The sequence below is a fragment of the Puma concolor genome, chromosome D4 (genome assembly GCF_028749965.1).
Source record: "Puma concolor isolate L17-30 chromosome D4, mPumCon1.1.hap2, whole genome shotgun sequence".
NCBI lineage: Eukaryota > Metazoa > Chordata > Mammalia > Carnivora > Felidae > Puma > Puma concolor.
The window spans coordinates 94,600,096-94,616,396 of record NC_141679.1 but is presented as its reverse complement, the minus strand read 5'-3'; the positions used below and the strand labels follow the sequence as shown (position 1 = coordinate 94,616,396).

At 64.8% G+C, this 16,301-nt stretch overlaps 2 protein-coding genes across 3 annotated transcripts; one reads left to right on the top strand and one right to left on the bottom strand.

Annotated features, from left to right (window-relative positions):
• Positions 1-1,390: 1,390 nt before the first annotated feature.
• TMEM141 (transmembrane protein 141) lies at positions 1,391-3,311 on the bottom strand. The gene is made up of 5 exons (XM_086684556.1): positions 3,160-3,311; positions 2,784-2,850; positions 2,539-2,622; positions 2,205-2,315; positions 1,391-1,836 (listed from the first exon to the last, which is right to left on the bottom strand). Exons 1-5 carry the CDS (start codon positions 3,211-3,213, stop codon positions 1,823-1,825), a joined length of 330 nt encoding a protein of 109 aa, XP_086540682.1. The 5' UTR covers positions 3,214-3,311; the 3' UTR covers positions 1,391-1,822.
• A 7,858-nt stretch (positions 3,312-11,169) lies between these two features.
• On the top strand, positions 11,170-15,229 carry LCN15 (lipocalin 15). Of its 2 annotated transcripts, none has more exons than XM_086684542.1 (7): positions 11,170-11,409; positions 11,788-11,927; positions 12,011-12,081; positions 12,305-12,415; positions 13,100-13,201; positions 13,458-13,524; positions 15,094-15,229. In XM_086684542.1, exons 1-6 carry the CDS (start codon positions 11,308-11,310, stop codon positions 13,490-13,492), a joined length of 561 nt encoding a protein of 186 aa, XP_086540668.1. In that variant the 5' UTR covers positions 11,170-11,307; the 3' UTR covers positions 13,493-13,524; positions 15,094-15,229. The 2 variants fall into 2 exon arrangements, with proteins under 2 accessions (XP_086540668.1, XP_086540669.1); XM_086684543.1 differs by lacking the exon at positions 15,094-15,229 and adding an exon at positions 13,724-15,083.
• The last annotated feature ends 1,072 nt before the right edge of the window (positions 15,230-16,301 follow it).

Genomic DNA, 16,301 nt, shown 5'->3' with positions numbered 1-16,301 from the left:
TCTTTTTTTTTTTACACATTTATTTATTTTTGAGAAACAGAGTGAGACAGTGTGAGTGGGGGAGGGGCAGAGAGAGAAGGAGACACAGAATCCGAAGGAGGCTCCAGGCTCTGAGCAAGCGGTCAGCACAGAGCCTGATGTGGGGCTCAAACCCATCAACCGCGAGATCATGACCCGAGCCGAAGTCGGACGCTCAACCGACGGAGCCACCCAGGCGCCCCAAGTCATTGCCAGTTTTTAAAAGGGGAGTCCAGACCCATTTAAAACTCCAAGCTCAGCTTCTGCCCTCCCTCTGAGACCTCAGGGGGTTGGAAGGACCCGTCAAGGGCCTGGTCTGCTCCCTACAGTGCCAATTCTGCCCCCTGCTCTCCCAGGGCCTGAGGCCAGGCTGCTCACTGTCCCTCAATATTGCTCCTCCCTTCTTCCGCAGATGTGCACCCTCTGAATTTTAGTGGGGCACGTGGTGGCCCAGAGCAAGGCTGTCCCCCTAGGCGCCTTGGCACCAGGGATATCGTGGGACTCTGTTTTGGCCAATGGAGTGTAAGCACAAGTGGGAGGGAGCTGTCCTCCTCCCCACGGACCGGAACTAGCACCGCTGTCACCGTCTCGGACCACGAGGTGGGTCTGGAATAGAGGCCGTCACAGCAGGGAGTGGGCCAAACGGAGCCCGGGCCCCTGACGGCCTGTGGGTCCCGGACCACCCACTTGGACACGAAAGAAAACTCAAACCCCGGCCTGCTCCCCCCGTGGTTATCCCGGGCTTCCCGTCATTGTGCCTTCCCGCTAACAGATTCCCTGCTGCACAGTAGGTGCACGATATTCTTTCGAACGACTGGCTGGGCCGAGAGGTACGGGAGCTGAGCCGGGGCTGGGGCGGCGTGGCCCTGTGCCTGTGTGTCCTCAGCGTTACTGGGAAGGCGGACTTGCCCAGGTTTTATGTGATCTCTGCCTCTTCCTCTGCTGGGGGTGGGGTGGGGTGTGTCATCTTACCCACTCCAGAACTTGCCTGCCAAGCGGACCGAGCTTCTGCAAGCTAGCTCTGGCCTGTCCCCGCCCCTCGCTTCCTCCTCCCCTGGAGAGAAGGACGGAGTCTGATAGGTGGGTTTGGAATGGCAGGCAGGCAGGCACAGCCGCTTCCTGCCCCTCGTCTCTTGGGAGTCAGGCGCTGATTGGCCCAACACCTCCTGCTCTGCCCCTCCGGGACTGGTTGTGTGGAAGTGGGTCCCATAGGACAAGGCCGTGGTGGTGGCCTTCCAGTGCCCGCAGGGCCCGATTCTGGGGCTCAGTGTTAGGAACTGCCCTGGCAGGTCCTCCCGTGTATGATGCGAAGGTGACATCTGTCTCTCATCTTGCTGCTTTGACGTGCTTCCCGATGGCTGCAGAACTCAGGTTGGAGAAGGGCAAGGCATTTATTTGTCCAGCGACCCCCAGCAGCAGCTGTCACCTCTGACTGTGGGGGACGCCGGGGCCAGACAGGGAGTGTCAGAGCACCAGAGCATGCAGGTGGCCCTTCCGCCAAGTGCCCAGAGCCTCTCTGACCCTCTGCAGCTCTCGGTGGCCACCGTGTTTCTCACTGCCCTATGGGAGCCAACCACCATAGGGGACAGCCCCTCTGGTCTGACCTCCTGGGCCGGCGTGGAAGCAGTTTGCACAGGTTTGGCAGATCTGGCCACGCCTGTGTGCAGGGGACACCCGCTGGGTCACCTTAGGGTGTGGGGAGGGTCTTTGTGGGGGGAGAGGGCCAGTTTGGGGTGCAGACGCCCTGAGGGCTGTGTTCCGGAAGTCTTTGGCCCAGGTCTTCTGCGCCCCAGCTGGAGCTCTCCTAGCTGCGCCGATCTGTAGGAGATAAAGGGTGCCGGCTAGAACCGCACCCGAAGCTGCTGACCAGGCCTGAGATCAGTCAGCTTGGTGTCTGGCCACTCTTCTCGGGGTGCCCACACTCCTCATTCTGTACCCCCCCCACCTCAGGGGCCCCGACCCCTCCTGCACGAAGGGCTCAGGAAGGTCTGGCGTGCCTCCCACTCCCGCCCTTGCAGGAGGGACAGGCCAGCAGGGAGAGGCCCTGTCCAGCCTGCACGTTGGGCCCTGGGCTTGCCTGCCTCAGCCCCTGGCACTGGGCCCTCAGGTTCTGCTTCCCACTGCCCCCAGCCTCTCCCTTGTGCCCGGGGTCTTTGGGGAGCCGCCTGTCTCTAGAAGCCTCTCACCTGTGCCCAGGTCTTTGGGGGGGAGCCGCCCCATCTCCAGGAAGAGCCAGAGGTTGCTGCATCTGTGCGACTCCACTCGGGTCACCCAATAGCTGGCCACTGAGCCTGTGACTGGGGACAGGGGCAGGGGCCAGTGGGCTGTGGGCCTGGGTCTCTGCACTTCTCAGGGAAAGGGGACCTGGGCAGATGGTGGTGGTGGACTCGGCAGGACGCCCACTGAGAACTGGGACCCCATCCCAGGAGGCAGGCCTCCCACCCCTGCCGAAGAGCCAGCATCTCCTCTGGCAATCAGGTGCATTTCCAAGGCCATAGGCACAGGCCCCGGAGTACCCACCTACGGCCACCAGCACCTTCCACTGGAAGGGGTACGGAAACTTCCTCTGAAGGAACATCTGCAGGCCGAAGGTTGCACCGGTGCCTGCCAAGAGCCAAGGTCTCCGTCAGCCAGCCTGTCCACGAGGTGCTGAGCGCCCCCGGCACCTGTCAGGCTCCCAGCACCTGACGCCACCTGCCGGGGAGTCAGGGTGAGACAGGAGGGCGAGGTCTCTCCATACCCCAGGACACGGGGACCCAGCCTACCTGTGACAAAGGTGAAAATGCCCTTCACGAAGGCGCTCGACTGGCACGCGGCATACTCCCGGAGTCCCTGGGATGAGGGAGGGGGTTGAGGGCCCAGTTCCCCTCCCGCTTCTTTTACCGTCCCTCCCGTCCCTCCTTCGGGCCGTATGGAAGGAGACCTCATCGTGAGGCCCTGAGGGCTTGGACACATCCCACCTGCCTGCATGTCCACCCAGGATGCCCCGGTCCCCACAGCAGGAGGCTCCCCCCCTCTCTGTCCCTGTCCCTCTTCCCTGACGAGGACCCCTCCCCCCCCCCCCCCCCCACGGATCCTCTACCCGCTCGGCTCAGGTCAGCTGCTGAGGTCGGGGGCCCGCGTTCCAGGCGGCCTTCTCACCGGGTGCTTGGCGGCCACGGCGTCGTCCACCCGGGACAGGCCCAGGTTCACCATGTCTGGCGGGTCACCGGGAGCCAGCGGGCGAGCCTGCGCAGGACCCGGCGGAGGGGGCGGGGCCGAACAGAGGGGCGGGCCTGCGCAGGACCCGGCGGAGAGGGCGGGGCCGAACAGAAGGGCGGGGCCTGCTCAGGACAGGGCGGAGGGGGCGGGGCCGAACAGAGGGGCGGGGCCTGCGCCGACCCGGCGGGGAGGGCGGGGCCGAACAGAAGGGCGGGGCCTGCGCCGACCCGGCGGAGGGGGCGGGGCCGAACAGAGGGGCGGGCCTGCGCAGGACACGCGAAGGGGGCGGGAGCGAGAAGAGGGGCGGAGCCTGTGTCGGAAGGGGGAGGCGGGGCGGGGGGGGGCGGCTAGGGTCCTGTGAGAAGGTGGGAAAGGGTGGGGGGTGATGGTGGGTAGTCTGGGCGATGGGACTCAGGTGGCCTTTGAAGTAGAAGGGGAGTGAGGCTGGGTCCTGGCCAGGTCTTCTGGGGGAGATTGACCATCAGTTTAGGTCGCTGGTCAGAACGTTGAAGTCCCAGCTGGCACAGGGACCTGGGAATGGACAGATTCCCTGGGCTATTGGGTCCTGTGTGACATGTGGGCAGGTCTAGCTTACCTGTATGCCCCAGCCACGGTGGAGAAGCAAAGCTACCGCCTGGCCTGAGGATGAGGCCAGGCCTGGGCTGTTTTCCTGACTCGGGGGCAGTGCCTGTCCAGTGGCCAAGGCTGGGCATTCTGGGTGAGGCAAGACCCCTCCTTTGAGGCTCCGGCCCTTTACTAAATGGTCATGTTGACCTTAAGAATGAAAGTTATTTTACCAGCAGATATGGGTTGATTGGGGAATAGCGCGGAATTGCAATTTGGGATATGCAAGCTAACGGCAAAACCACAGACAAGTCCAACAAAGGAGAGAAACATTATTTTATGGAGAAGAAGGAAATGGGAGGGGTCCTGAACCAAACCCAATGGAGAAAAGCAAGGGTTCAGGGTGATGGAGACTTTTCACAGGCTGAGTTGCAGGGGCCTGGATTTCGTGGAGGAGGGGTGGTGTAGGTCTTTGCCCATGGGGCCTGTAACTCGTGATTTCCCCCGATTGACACTGTATGGCGTGGCTCCTCTGTGGGCCGGGAGAGGCAGGGCTGACTCGGAGGATGGTAACCCTGTCCTCACCCCCAGACCCACTACCTTCGCTTGCGCACACAACAGGGGAGGGTGGGCTGCAGGCTGGTGCCCCCGCCCCCTCCCTGGCACCCCGAGGAGGCCATCCTGTGCCGTCCACACGCCCTTTGCCAGGATGGGCTTCTCCTGCTCTTCCTACCCGCTGCCTCCCACATGCCCACTCCTTAGAGTGTGTGCGTGTGCCTGTGCACGTGTGTGTGTGTGTGTGTGTGTGTGCTGACATGTCTGCGCGAGCCCCTCTTACCTGGACAGGGGCCTCCCTCCTGGCCCGGGGCCCTGGAGGGGAAGAGACGGAGGAGAGACACAAGGGTCCAGAGAGCAGGCCACCCCGTTTCTCTGCGCGTGCTGCTCCCTGGTTCCAGGTCGGGTACCCCACAGTGGCCTCTCACTAACGAGGTGGGGTCAGCCCCTCTCCTGCCTGGCTGTGCCCTCTTCTGGCCTGGAGGACACCATCCCCTTCCTCCTCCCCTCTGCTTCCTCCCCTCCTCACATCCCTCTCCTCCCCCCTCTCCCCTCGTCCTCTCCTTTTCCCCATTTCTCTCCCCCTCCCCTCTTCCCTCCCCTCTCCTGCTCCCTCCTCCCCTTCCCTCCTTCTCTCCCTCCTGTCCTCCCACCCCTCCCCTCCTCCTCCGCCCTTCTCCGCTCCCCCCTCCCCTTTCCCTCCCTCTTTCTCTCCTCTTCCTCCTTCTCTTCTCATTCCCATGCTTAGTGTGGCTGCCCCAGCAAAACCGGAGGCCCGGCACATGGGAGGATCTCCAGACCCCGGGTGGGGCAGCTGCCAGTGGGCCAGAGGCTGACTTGAGGCAACCTGGTGGTTGAGGTCGCCACCTGGCCCCACAGGTGCTCTCATGGGTGCGAGCTCTCGGGCCTGCCATCAGGCGCATGACACGTCACCCAGGTTTGGCAAGAGGAGGAGGCACGGGGGCCTGGCTGCTGAACAGTGGGGGCTGGGAGGACCCAGGCCCACAGAGCCCACGTCCTGACTGCCCTGCACACTGAAGCTGGGGCAGGGTCACGGTGGCCTGCAGCCTGTGATCGGGGTGCTGAAGGTACCTGAGGGACAGGAGCATTGGAGGCAGCTGCCTGGTTTGGATTCCAGGTGAGGGTGGGGGCAGGGGCCCCTCCTGAAGCCCCAGGCAGAGATGCCCAGCCCCGACGCATTTCCTGGAGGGACACAGAGGGCACCCACAGATTAGGAGAAAGTGGGTCGTGTGTTTACGCAGAAACTATGCGCACGTGGGTGGGGTGCAGGGGACCCTGAGAGCCCGTGCAGGAACCTAGAGCTGGGAGCAGCAGAGCTGACCCACCCAGGTCAAAGGGTGGAGGGGAGGACCGGTTCTAGAAGGTCGAGGTGAACTGTGTAGGTGAGGCCCCCAGTGACCATAGGGAGGATCTGGCCTCTGCCCTCCCAGTTCCTGCTGGGGCTCCCTGGGGTGGAGTCTGACTAGGCAGGGGGCCAGGGGGCCCTTGACATCGTCAGCACAGTTCGGGCTCCCTCTGTGGTCAGCAGGGTGGAGGCACGGAGACCTGGAGACTGCTTCTCCCCCGAGGGCAGAGGTCTGGGGGCAGAGAGCAGTGCCACGAACCTGATGGTTGGGCCTGGGGGAGACGGTCAGCAGCCCTGGGCCACCGAAACCAGTGAGAAGTGACTGGAAGGATCCTGGGGCTCCTGGATCGTCAGGAAGCTGGAGAACCAAGCCCGTGGGGTCTGGGACAGCTCTGGTGAGCGGAGATGGACAGAACAAGAACCTCCAAGGGAAGTGTTGGGTCTGAGCCATGCTGGGGGTACCGGCTCCAACCAGCCCCTGAGTCCCAGGGCTCTGCCCCGCAGGGCTCAGACCCCAGGGTGGGGGCAAAGGCGCTGCTGGGCAAGGTGGCAACCCCCACACCTGTCCCCTTGGCCTTCACAGCATGACGCTGGGAGGGGCCGAGGCAGGGAAGCCAGACGGCCCCTCGCCCACCAATTCTGTCCTCAGTGGCTGCTGGCTCGAACTTGGCACAAGGGCAGGAGCAGGTGAAGGGTGCTCGGGGGAGCCCCGGTTCCTGCCTCCTGGGTGGTTGTGCTGCAGTTGGGCGGGGCCCAGGGCCCACCCCTCCACACAGCCTGCAGGGGAGGGGCTCCCCCCGCCCTCACCCCTCCCTACCTCTCACCAGGAGCTGCTGGAAGTCCCTGCTTCCCTTTGAGAGGGGAGGAGGTGGCCTCTTCATGGCCAGAGCCTTCCTTGACCCACAGTGGGGCCTCCTCCTCAGCCCGCAGGGCATCTCTGTCTGACTTGGCCCCAGGAGGCACACGGAGGAAAGGCCAGGGTGTGGTCCGCGTTTCGGAGAGCTCGCCTTCCCTGCATCTTTTCACATCTGGAGCTGGACCAGCCCTGGCAGAGTGGGCAGGGCATAGGGGCTCAGCTTGTCTGGGGCAGCCCTGGAGGGCAGACTGGCCCTTCCTGGATGGCACCCACCCCCGCAACACTGGGGCTGGGGCCCCGCTCCTCTGTGCCCCTGGTCTCCCCCGGGGGGCTGAGAGCGCGATGCCACCTGCTCAGTGCCCACCCATCGTCAAGAAAGAGCCCCCCCCCCCCGCCCCAGCCCTGGGGCCAGGGTGTCTCTGCAGGTGAGGGGAGAGGGGGCTGCAGAAGCCATAGCCGGATGCACCCCTGCCTCCAGGGAGGCCACCGTTCAGTGCCTTGGGCCTTGTCTGTGCATGCCCGCCCCCGGTGGGCTGTCTGTGCCCGGCTGGAGTAGGGGTGGGGCAAGAGGCAGGCTCCACGTGTACATTTTCTTTTTCCCGGAATTAAGTCTATGGCTCTGTCTGTGTCATAACCTGTGTCGTCTGTGAAAGCCAGGATGGCCTCCGGCAGCATGTGTCACTTCTGAAAGTGTGGGGTTTACTTCGCGACCCCACAGCTCAGCCATAAGCGTGCGCGGGGGCCGGGCAGCCCCAGCTGGGGGAGACCCAGACCCGTTGACCAGTCATTTGGGACCCCCAGCTCCGGCAGCCACCGATGGCCTTTCTGTGGGTCCACAGAACGGGGTGGCTCGGGTCTCTGTGTCTCTGCACGACGCGCTCGAGGCTCATCAGCGACGCGGCCGGTCGGTCCTCGGTCCTCCCTGTTCTGGGCGCCGTCCCCCGCTCTGTTTGTCGTTCACTGCTGCCGAGCCCGCCTGCGGTTTGAAGCGGGTTTCCAGTCCCAGGACTACCACGCTCCCGGCGGGCCGGACGCCCCGCCCGAGCCCCTCCTCAGCTCAGGGTCCAGCCAGCGGGGAGCACCCCCCCCATCTCCCCACGCACAGAGCCTGCTGTGTGTGGCTGTGGAGCACTGCCCTCCAGGGCGCTGGGCCGGCAGGACGGGGGAGGCCCGGCAGCTGCCCTCTGCGTGCACTCTGGGGGGCTCGGGGGACGAGGCTGCGGCCTCGAGGGCCTGCTGCGGCCACGGACGAGGCAGGCTGAAGCCACCCACACAGCCCGTGCCCCGGCCGCGAGTGCTGTGGTGTCTCCGGAGGCCACGGTGTGTAGCGCCCCCCGCTGGCCGACGTGACTTTCCTCCCTCGTTCATCCGCAGCTGTGAACAGAGAACCCCCTGTGGGGCCTCAGAAGCCAACGGGCCACCAAGAGCTCCCATTGTCACCGAGTTTATAGCATGTGCAGCAGGAGGAGAGTAAATAAACACAGAGGAAAATATTAAGCTCAAAGCCCAGAGGAAACAGACCAGGGGTGGGGTGCACGCTGGGGTGTGAGGAGGGCTGCTTGGAGGAGACAGAGGCCGGAAGCCGCCCCGGGAGCAGCAGGCTCCCCCGGGTGCTGGAAGGGCCGCAGGGCCAGGGGGCCGATGCCGCCGGAGGCTGGGTTTCATCCCAGGTGCCCCGACGGACGACTCGGGAGGGTCGTAAGCAGGGATGCGCCAGATCTGTGCCCCTCAGGGTTCGCTCCGGCCACGGTGTGGAGAGCACGTCCCGGGGGGCGAGGAGCAGGGGGGCCGGCAGGTGGCCGAATGGCACTCAAGACCCCGGTCAGGGGCACGCCGGTGGCAGGTGTGTCTTCTGTGGGTTGGGGCGCTGCCTCACACCGCTGAGGCTCCTCAGGGGGGGTCTGTCCCTCGGTCCTCGCTGGCTGGAGGAAGGACTGAAGCACCACCCTGGCATAGCAGTCCTGTGGCTGGAGGTCACGTCTGTCCTGCCCCCACCCTTTCCTTGGAGCTCTGGACTTGGGGCCTGGGGACTTGGGGCTTGGGGACTTGGGGGCTTGGGGACTTGGGGCCTGGGGACTTGGGGGCTTGGGGACTTGGGGGCTTGGGGACTTGGGGCCTGGGGACTTGAGGCCTGGGGACTTGGGGTGTGGGGATTTGAGGCCTGGGGACTTGGGGGCATGGGGACTTGGGGCATGGGGACTTGGGGGCCTGTGGACTTGGGGTGTGGGGACTTGGGGCCTGGGGACTTGGGGTATGGGGACTTGGGGGCTTGGGGACTTGGGGGCTTGGGGACTTGGGGGCTTGGGGACTTGGGGCCTGGGGACTTGAGGCCTGGGGACTTGGGGTGTGGGGATTTGAGGCCTGGGGACTTGGGGGCATGGGGACTTGGGGCATGGGGACTCGGGGTGTGGGGACTTGGGGGCCTGGGGACTTGGGGGCTTGGGGACTTGGGGCATGGGGACTTGGGGTGTGGGGACTTTGGGGGCATGGGGACTTGGGGCCTGGGGACTTGGGGGCTTGGGGATTTGGGGGCTTGAGGACTTGGGGTGTGGGGATTCGGGGCCTGGGGACTTTGGGGCATGGGGACTTGGGGCATGGGGACTTGGGGTGTGGGAACCTGGGGGCCTGGGGACTTGGAGCTCTGGAGTTGGGGCCTGGGGACTTGGGGCCTCGGGACATGGGGACATGGGGACTTGGAGCTCTGGACTTGGGGCGTGGGGACTTGGGGACTTGGCACTCCTTTGGCCTTCCTGTCCCCCAACCCAAGGGGTGTGTTTTTGAGGAAGATCTTGGAGCTTGTGCGTGTGTGTTTTTTTTTTTTAAATTTTTTTTAACGTTTTTAATTTATTTTTGGGACAGAGAGAGACAGAGCATGAACGGGGGAGGGGCAGAGAGAGAGGGAGACACAGAATCGGAAACAGGCTCCAGGCTCTGAGCCATCAGCCCAGAGCCCGACGCGGGTCTCGAACCCACGGACCGCGAGATCGTGACCTGGCTGAAGTCGGACGCTTAACCGACTGTGCCACCCAGGCGCCCCATGTGCGTGTGTGTTTTAAACAAGGTATGATTTACGTACGGTAGGACTCACTTTCTGGGGACAGATCTGCGGGTTTTGACAGATGCAGGCGCATGGCCACCAGGGTCCGGGCTCCAAAAGTGTCCGTGTGTCCCTCTGCCCTCCGCCGCCCCACCACCCCTGTTCTTGCCACCAGAGCAGCTTCTGTCCCCAGGGACGCACCTATTCTGGCAGGTCCGTGGCCTTTCCGGAGAGGCTTCTCTCACTCAGCAAGTGCATCTGGGATTTGTCTAAGCTCTTTACCCGAGCGGATGGTTTGGGCTTTTCATTCGCTCCCGGCACGGAGGGACCCCACCCGTCCACTTACCCACTGAAGACATTTGCTTGTCTCCGCTTTTCAGTGGTTGTGAATAGAGCCCTCCGAACATCCGCGTGCGGGTTCGCGGGTTCATTTCTCTTGCGTCAGTGCCGAGGTGCGCGACTGCCTGGGACGGGACCGTCTCCCTTTGTGAGAATCTGCCACACCGTTTTCCAGGGTGGCGCCTGGCTTTTCCCGCCCAGCGGCCGCAGGAGGGTGTATTTGCAGTCGGCCCTGCCACCTGAGGGCCGTGCAGCGCGTCTCGCGTCTCGGAGCGGCTCCCCCTTCCTGTCCCCTGACTGATGGGCGTGTTTTCACGTGCTGACTTTCCTCCTGATGTTTTCTTTGGTGAAGTGGTTTTTCAAATCTTTTGCCTGTTTTTTTTTTTTTTTCTAACTCGGATTGTTTGTTTTTCTTATCATTGCGTCTGTCTCGAGAGTTCTTTATACATTCAGGATTTAAGCCCTTTATCAGATGTGTGTTTTGAAAATATTTTCATGGGAAGGCTTTTCCTGTGTTGTGCCCAGTGACTCTGGGGCCTGGCCGCACTCGGAAGCACCCCCCTCCCACCCTCCACCCACCCCAGCGGGGGGACCCTTCCACTCTGAAGCACTCAGTAGTGTCGGCCCTCCCTGGGACCCCTGCCCCGGATCAGAGGTGTCAGGGCGCTGTGCCCCCGAGGACACAGGGTGATCGCAAGTAGTGTCTCTGGGTGCTCTGTGTGTGTGCACACAAGAGGTCACTGGGGAGCCCCCACCAGCCCATGGCGCCTCCTTGGCGATGCTCACGCCTACAGGCTTATGCAACCCTTGATAAGGTGGTTGTGATACCATAATCCACCCAGACTGGCGGCTCAGCTCCACCCTCCAGACGGGCTGCTGGAGGCCCAGTTGGTGGCTGGGTAGGGGGCGGTGGGGTCTAGAGTGAGGGGCACCCAGGCCTCCGACGTCCCCTCTGTCACAGCTGGCCCGGGCAGGCTCTGCTCCTAGGTGAGGCCCCGAGGCCTGGCCGATGGCGACTCCGTTGCAGTGTGGGGAGGAGGGACTGAGGACTTTGGGGGCCCAGACCTTGAGTGGGACCCTCTGGCTGGAGCAACCCCAAGGGTGATGTCTCTGCTTCGTCCTCGGCGACTGCCTGGCAGGCCTGGGGCACACATCAGGGTCAGAAGAGGGGAGAGCTCACCTCTCTGGGGCCCTCCAGGAAATGACCCCTGGGGCGGGGGCGGGGGCGGGGGGGGGCGCTCTTGAGTGATCCTGCCAGACAATGGACAAAGGGGACTGGGGTTTCCAGAGCCAAGTGCCTTCTGAGCCCAGCTGGTGGGCCGGACTATAAAGCCTGGCCTCCTGGGGCTCCGACCGAGCCCGAGGGCAGACATGGAGGCCAAGTGCATCCTCCTGGGCCGCGTCCTGGTACTGCTCTGGGTGTCCGTGGCTTGGGCCGAGGTCCTGGTGCAGCCCGATTTTGATGCCAAGAAGGTAACGGAGGCCGCTGCACTGCGCCACAGGTGGGGTGGGGGCTGAGCCCACGGCAATGCTCCACCACGGGGTGACGGCTGCCGCTGCTGGCCATGGGCGCCTGCTCTGTGCCTTGGGCCTGCAAACCTAGGGGTCGTCTCTCCATTTCACCCTGAAACGACCCCGTGGGGATAATTACTGAGCCATTTCACAGCCGGGGGAAGTGAGGCCACGCGACCCGCCCAGGTAGGTGGCAGAACAGGGGCTCGGACCAAGAGACAGGTGCTCAGAGACCCCCGGCCGCGTGGTTCCCGACAAGCCCGTGTGGCCACGTGGCTTTGGGGCCCTGGGGCCCAGGGCAAGGGGGTCCGGCCTGGCGGCCACCGAGCTTCCTTACAGTTCTCAGGCCGCTGGTACGTGGTGTCCATGGTCTCCGACTGCAAGGTCTTCCTGGGCAAGAAGGGCCATCTGCTGATGTCCTCCAGGGTCGTCAAGGCCACGGCAGGCGGCAACCTCAGCGTCCACATGGAGTTCTCCCGGTGAGCGTGGTGGGCCGGGGTGGGGGGGGGTGGGGGCGAGCCGGGCCGGCGGCCGGGAGTGAACACCGGGCCTGCACCCCCAGGGCTGATGGCTGCAACCAGGTGGACGCCGAGTACCTGAGGGTGGGCTCCCAGGGCCACTTCAGAGTCCCAGGTGGGTCCTGCCCCGCCCGCCTTCAGGGGCCCCTGACGCGGCTTCTCCGTGGGGTGACCCGGACCAACCCCCCCCCCCCCCCCCAGCGCCATCTCCTGACCGCGCCCTCGCCCTCCGCCCTCCGCCCCTCCCTGGGGCCCAGACGCGGAGGCCGGTGGGGGTGGGGGTCGGCGCCCGGGCCCCGAGCACTTGGCCACGGCTGGCCGGCTTACCTCCTCTGCAGCCCTGGGCTACCTGGATGTGCGGGTCGTGGACACCGACTACAGCTCCTTCGCCGTGGTCTACATCTACAAGGAGCTGGAGGGGGCGCTCAGCACCATGGTGCAGCTGTACAGTGAGGCCCCCCCCGCCCCCCCCCTGCCTCTCCTCCCCACCCAGGCCCCGCCTTCCCATCCCCCCCCCCACCCGGCCCTGCCCCTTCGGGACCGGCCTCCCCTCAGCCATCTCCCCCAAGTCCAAGCCGAGAAGGACCGGGGGTGGGGTGGTGGGCCCCCACAGCTCTTCGGATGGGTCGAGGTTGGCTCGAGGGGCCTCTGGGGCCCCGGCACCTGGGCGGAAGCTCGGGTACCTCTCTGGCCCCCTGTGGGTGGGGACCCCCCTCCCCCTTCCCTGCCCGGCCCCACTGCCTGAGAGCTAAGCGGGGGCTGAGATCCTGTTTCGCTTTTATTTCTGAGGGCCTTGGCAGAGCGGGCCGGGGGCTCCCCAAGGTGCAGAGGTTGGGGTGAGGGCTGGAGGCTGGTTTCGGGAGCCCGAGGGATGTGGGGCCCGGCCGGCCCTGTGAAACAGCCAGGCCATCCCAGTCTCCCAGACGCTCTTGTGCGAATTAGGAAAGGACACCCCTCTGGGTGGCTTCCAGTCCCCACTGGGCTCTCAGCCAGGCAGGCAATTTTGTGCAGTGCACAACCTGCGCAATCTTGGGTGGCGAACCTGCTCCCAACTCTCAAGGAAGGGACCTCTGTCTCCCCTGCCCCCCACCTCCGTGAGCCACAGAGCTCACAGGGGCCCTGCTCTGCCCCAGGCCGGACCCAGGAAGCAAGTCCCCAAGCTGTGAAGGCCTTCCGGGACTTCTACCCCACGGTGGGGCTCCCCGACGACATGGTGGTCATGCTGCCCAAGTCAGGTACACGGGCCAGGGTCTACGCAGTCCCCAGCCCCCAGCCCCCTTCCCCGCTAGGTTGTCAGGCCCTCGCCCTCCTGCCCGCAGCCCCTCTTTCCCCACAACACACACTGCAGAAGAGGTTTCAGGCAGCTGGGAAGGGAGAGTCTTTCAGAGGGTGGGGCTGTTTGGGGGCCCGGGGCCCCCAGGGGTTAGGGGCCGCAGGAGGCCGTGGGCAGTCCCGGCCGGCCCAGCCTCACTGCTCTCTTCCTTCCCACAGACACATGCTCCTCTGGGGACAAAGAGGCTCCCTGACTCCTCGGGAGACCCACCGTGGCCCTTCCCAGGTAGGAGGGAGATGGGGTACGTCCTCTGTCCTGTTGTCCGGCACCTGTCCGGGCAGCTCCTGGCCACCCCTCTGTCTGCTTCTCACCCTGCCTCCTGCTCTGCACGTGCGGACCCCACCCCCCACTTCCCCCGCCCCCTGTTCGGCCTGGCCGTCCACTCTTGTGATTCAGGCCTCAGCTCACACGTTACCTCCTCCAGGAAGCTTCCTCTGACTTCCTACGGCTGCCATAACAAGTCACCACATACCGGTGGCTTCGAAGGACAGAAATGTATCCCCTCCGCAGTTCTGAGGCCGCAGGTCCAAAGTCAAGGAGGCGGCAGGCCTGGCCCCTTCTGGAGGCTCCAGGGGAGAACCTGGCCTCTCCCGGCGTCTGGTGGTGCCGGAGGTCCTTGGCGTCCCTTGGCTTGTAGACCCATCCCTGCCACCTCTGCCTCGGCTGTCACATGGCCACCCTCCCTCTCTGTGTCTGTGTTCAAATTTCCCTCTTCTTGCGAGGACACCCGTCATGGGATGCGGGGCCCGCCCTCAACCCAGGGCGGTCTCGTCTCGGTCCTTAACCGATCACATCTGCAAAGACCCAGACTCCAAGTACGGTCCCGTTCTGAGGTCCTGGGTGGACGTGAATCTGGGGGGACGCTGTCCGGTGTGCTGTGTGTCCCCACAGTGTGTGGCTCCCTCCCTGGGGTGCTGGGCCTGGGATCTCAGTCTCTCCGGGAGAGTCTCATGAGGTGGGCGCTGCCCGCCATCTTCTTGTTCACTGCCGTCACGGGGCTGGGTCCCAGGAGCCCTTGGGACATGGACGCGGGTGGACTCTTGGGGACACCCTCCCCCAAAGGGGTCACCAGGAACCCGTGCCGCCCCTTACCATGTTCGTAGTGCAAAACTTGGGAACCTACGTTAGACGATAGGTGACAGGTGAGACGTGACAGTCCTGCAGCGTGGGAGGCCACCCTGCGGCCGCCCTGGCAGGAGAGGGTGGTGGGGGGTGCTTCTTCCTCAGCCTGCGTGCCCGTCGTCCCGCTCTCCCTGGCCGTCCTGGCTATGCACCCAGTGGGGCGTTCGGGCTGTTTTAACTCCCCGTGGCTCTGCAATACGCCTGCCCAGCCTCCCGGCTTTGCCCCTACCACGGGTGCAGCTGTTTAAGGCGGGAGGAGAGGAGGGAGGGAATTGTGCCAAATCACGCACCTTCTGGAAGCCTCTGCCTTTGGAGCGTGTGAGCCCCATCTTCCTGCTGCGTGCCATACCCTGACTTTCAAGGTAAAGTGCCCCAAGTGGGCCACTCCGGTGCTGAATATGGGGTGTCGTTGCGGCTTAGTGGCCGTTCTGGGGCTTTCTTGCCACGCCAGCCCCTTATCTCCTGACAGCGAGCAAGTGATGCTCCGGGAGTGTGGCAGGTGCCCAGGCCACGGCAAGGTGCTGGACTCGGCCTGGAGCCTCCGGGGCAGGAGCGGTGGAATTGGCTTGCCCTGGCCGGGCAGGCGACGTGTGACGGGGGCCGAGAGAGGGGCCTGAGTGTTTGCTGAGTGACTGGGTGCACGCGGTGACGGTGCCTTTCCTGTCCCTGCAGGGTGAGCTGGGGCAGCCGGCCTTGTCGTCCTGAGCTGTCTGGACCCACCCCCCCAGGCCCCCCTGTCTTTGGGTGGCTGCCTCCTCGCCATCTCTGGGCCTCCCTCTTCTGCTCAATAAACGTATTCTGCAGTCTAGCGTGTCCTCACCTCTTTGCAGAGGCCCCTGGGGAGGGCGCAGTGAGCCCCGTCTTGACCCAGAACTCCTGGGGAAACTGAGGCAGGGAGGCGGGCGTGCAGGAGCCACTGGCCACTGGGCACCTCCTGGCTTGAGGGGACAGGAGGCTCCAGCCCGTCTGGCACCTGTGAGGGGCTGCACCGTAGGCGGTCGGCGTCTAACGCCATTGGCCTGGCCCCCGCGCGTTCACGGCGCCTGTAGCCGGGGCTCCGCGGTGCACACACACCCCTGGAGGCACAGCGCCCTCCTGCCGCTGGGGTGACCTTGACCTTGGGCGTGTCATACAAACCTCAGTAAGGCCTGGAGATGGGTCATGGTCATGGCTGGTGCCCTCGGGGCCCTCGCCGCTGGCCCGGCCCAGATGCTCCACCGTGGATCCCTGGACACACAGTGAGCTTGTTTCACTCCTTGTTTGGGAAACTGAGGCACAGAGAGCTCAGTGACTTACCTGGCAAGGAGGCAGGCTGAGGTTCGGGCCCCGGGGTCAGGCTCCAGGGCCTGGGCTCCATGCTGAGCCTCCATGAGACATAGGGGGCAGGAGAGGCCTCCCTGGGGCCCTGGCCGCTGCCGTCCCCCCCGCTAGGAGCTGCATCCAGTGAACACAGTTCAAAGGGGCGGGGGCGGGGGCGGGGCAGGAAGGTAGTGGCGGTCCTGCTTCATGGCTCACGGGCTGGAGCTGGAGGCCATCAGCCACATCAGATGAGGGACATCCGTCCTAGCCCTGCTCCTGCTTATCCACAGACAGTGTCCCCCGCGCTTCCTGTCCTCCCTCTCCTGCCTGGCCAAGCACGTCCTGGGGGGGCCTCTCCTGTTAGTTGGGCCGGGAGCAGCCTGGGGCTCAGATCGGCCGGTCCTCAGCCTCCTCGGGGCCCCGCCGCCCCCGCTGTGTCGATGCCCCCCACCCCCCTCCCGTCTCAGGCGTGCCGGCCAGCCCTGGGCCCCCCTGTCCTAGCTTGACCTTTCCACACCTGCCTGACCCTAAACTGACAGCCTCTGTGGGAGGGCAGTGTCCAGGGTCCAAGGTGGCCGGTC

What these genes read in the sequence shown, in the direction of transcription:
- TMEM141 (XM_086684556.1), bottom strand. Translation starts at nt 3,213, where the DNA reads ATGGTGAACCTGGGCCTGTCCCGGGTGGACGACGCCGTGGCCGCCAAG. An exon ending in CATTTTCACCTTTGTCACAG is followed by an intron (nt 2,623 to 2,783) that starts GTAGGCTGGGTC and finishes GGCTCTTGGCAG; the next exon opens with GCACCGGTGCAACCTTCGGC. An exon ending in GAAGGTGCTGGTGGCCGTAG is followed by an intron (nt 2,316 to 2,538) that starts GTGGGTACTCCG and finishes CCCTGTCCCCAG; the next exon opens with TCACAGGCTCAGTGGCCAGC.
- LCN15 (XM_086684542.1), top strand. Translation starts at nt 11,308, where the DNA reads ATGGAGGCCAAGTGCATCCTCCTGGGCCGCGTCCTGGTACTGCTCTGG. An exon ending in CACCATGGTGCAGCTGTACA is followed by an intron (nt 12,416 to 13,099) that starts GTGAGGCCCCCC and finishes GCTCTGCCCCAG; the next exon opens with GCCGGACCCAGGAAGCAAGT. An exon ending in GGTCATGCTGCCCAAGTCAG is followed by an intron (nt 13,202 to 13,457) that starts GTACACGGGCCA and finishes TCCTTCCCACAG; the next exon opens with ACACATGCTCCTCTGGGGAC.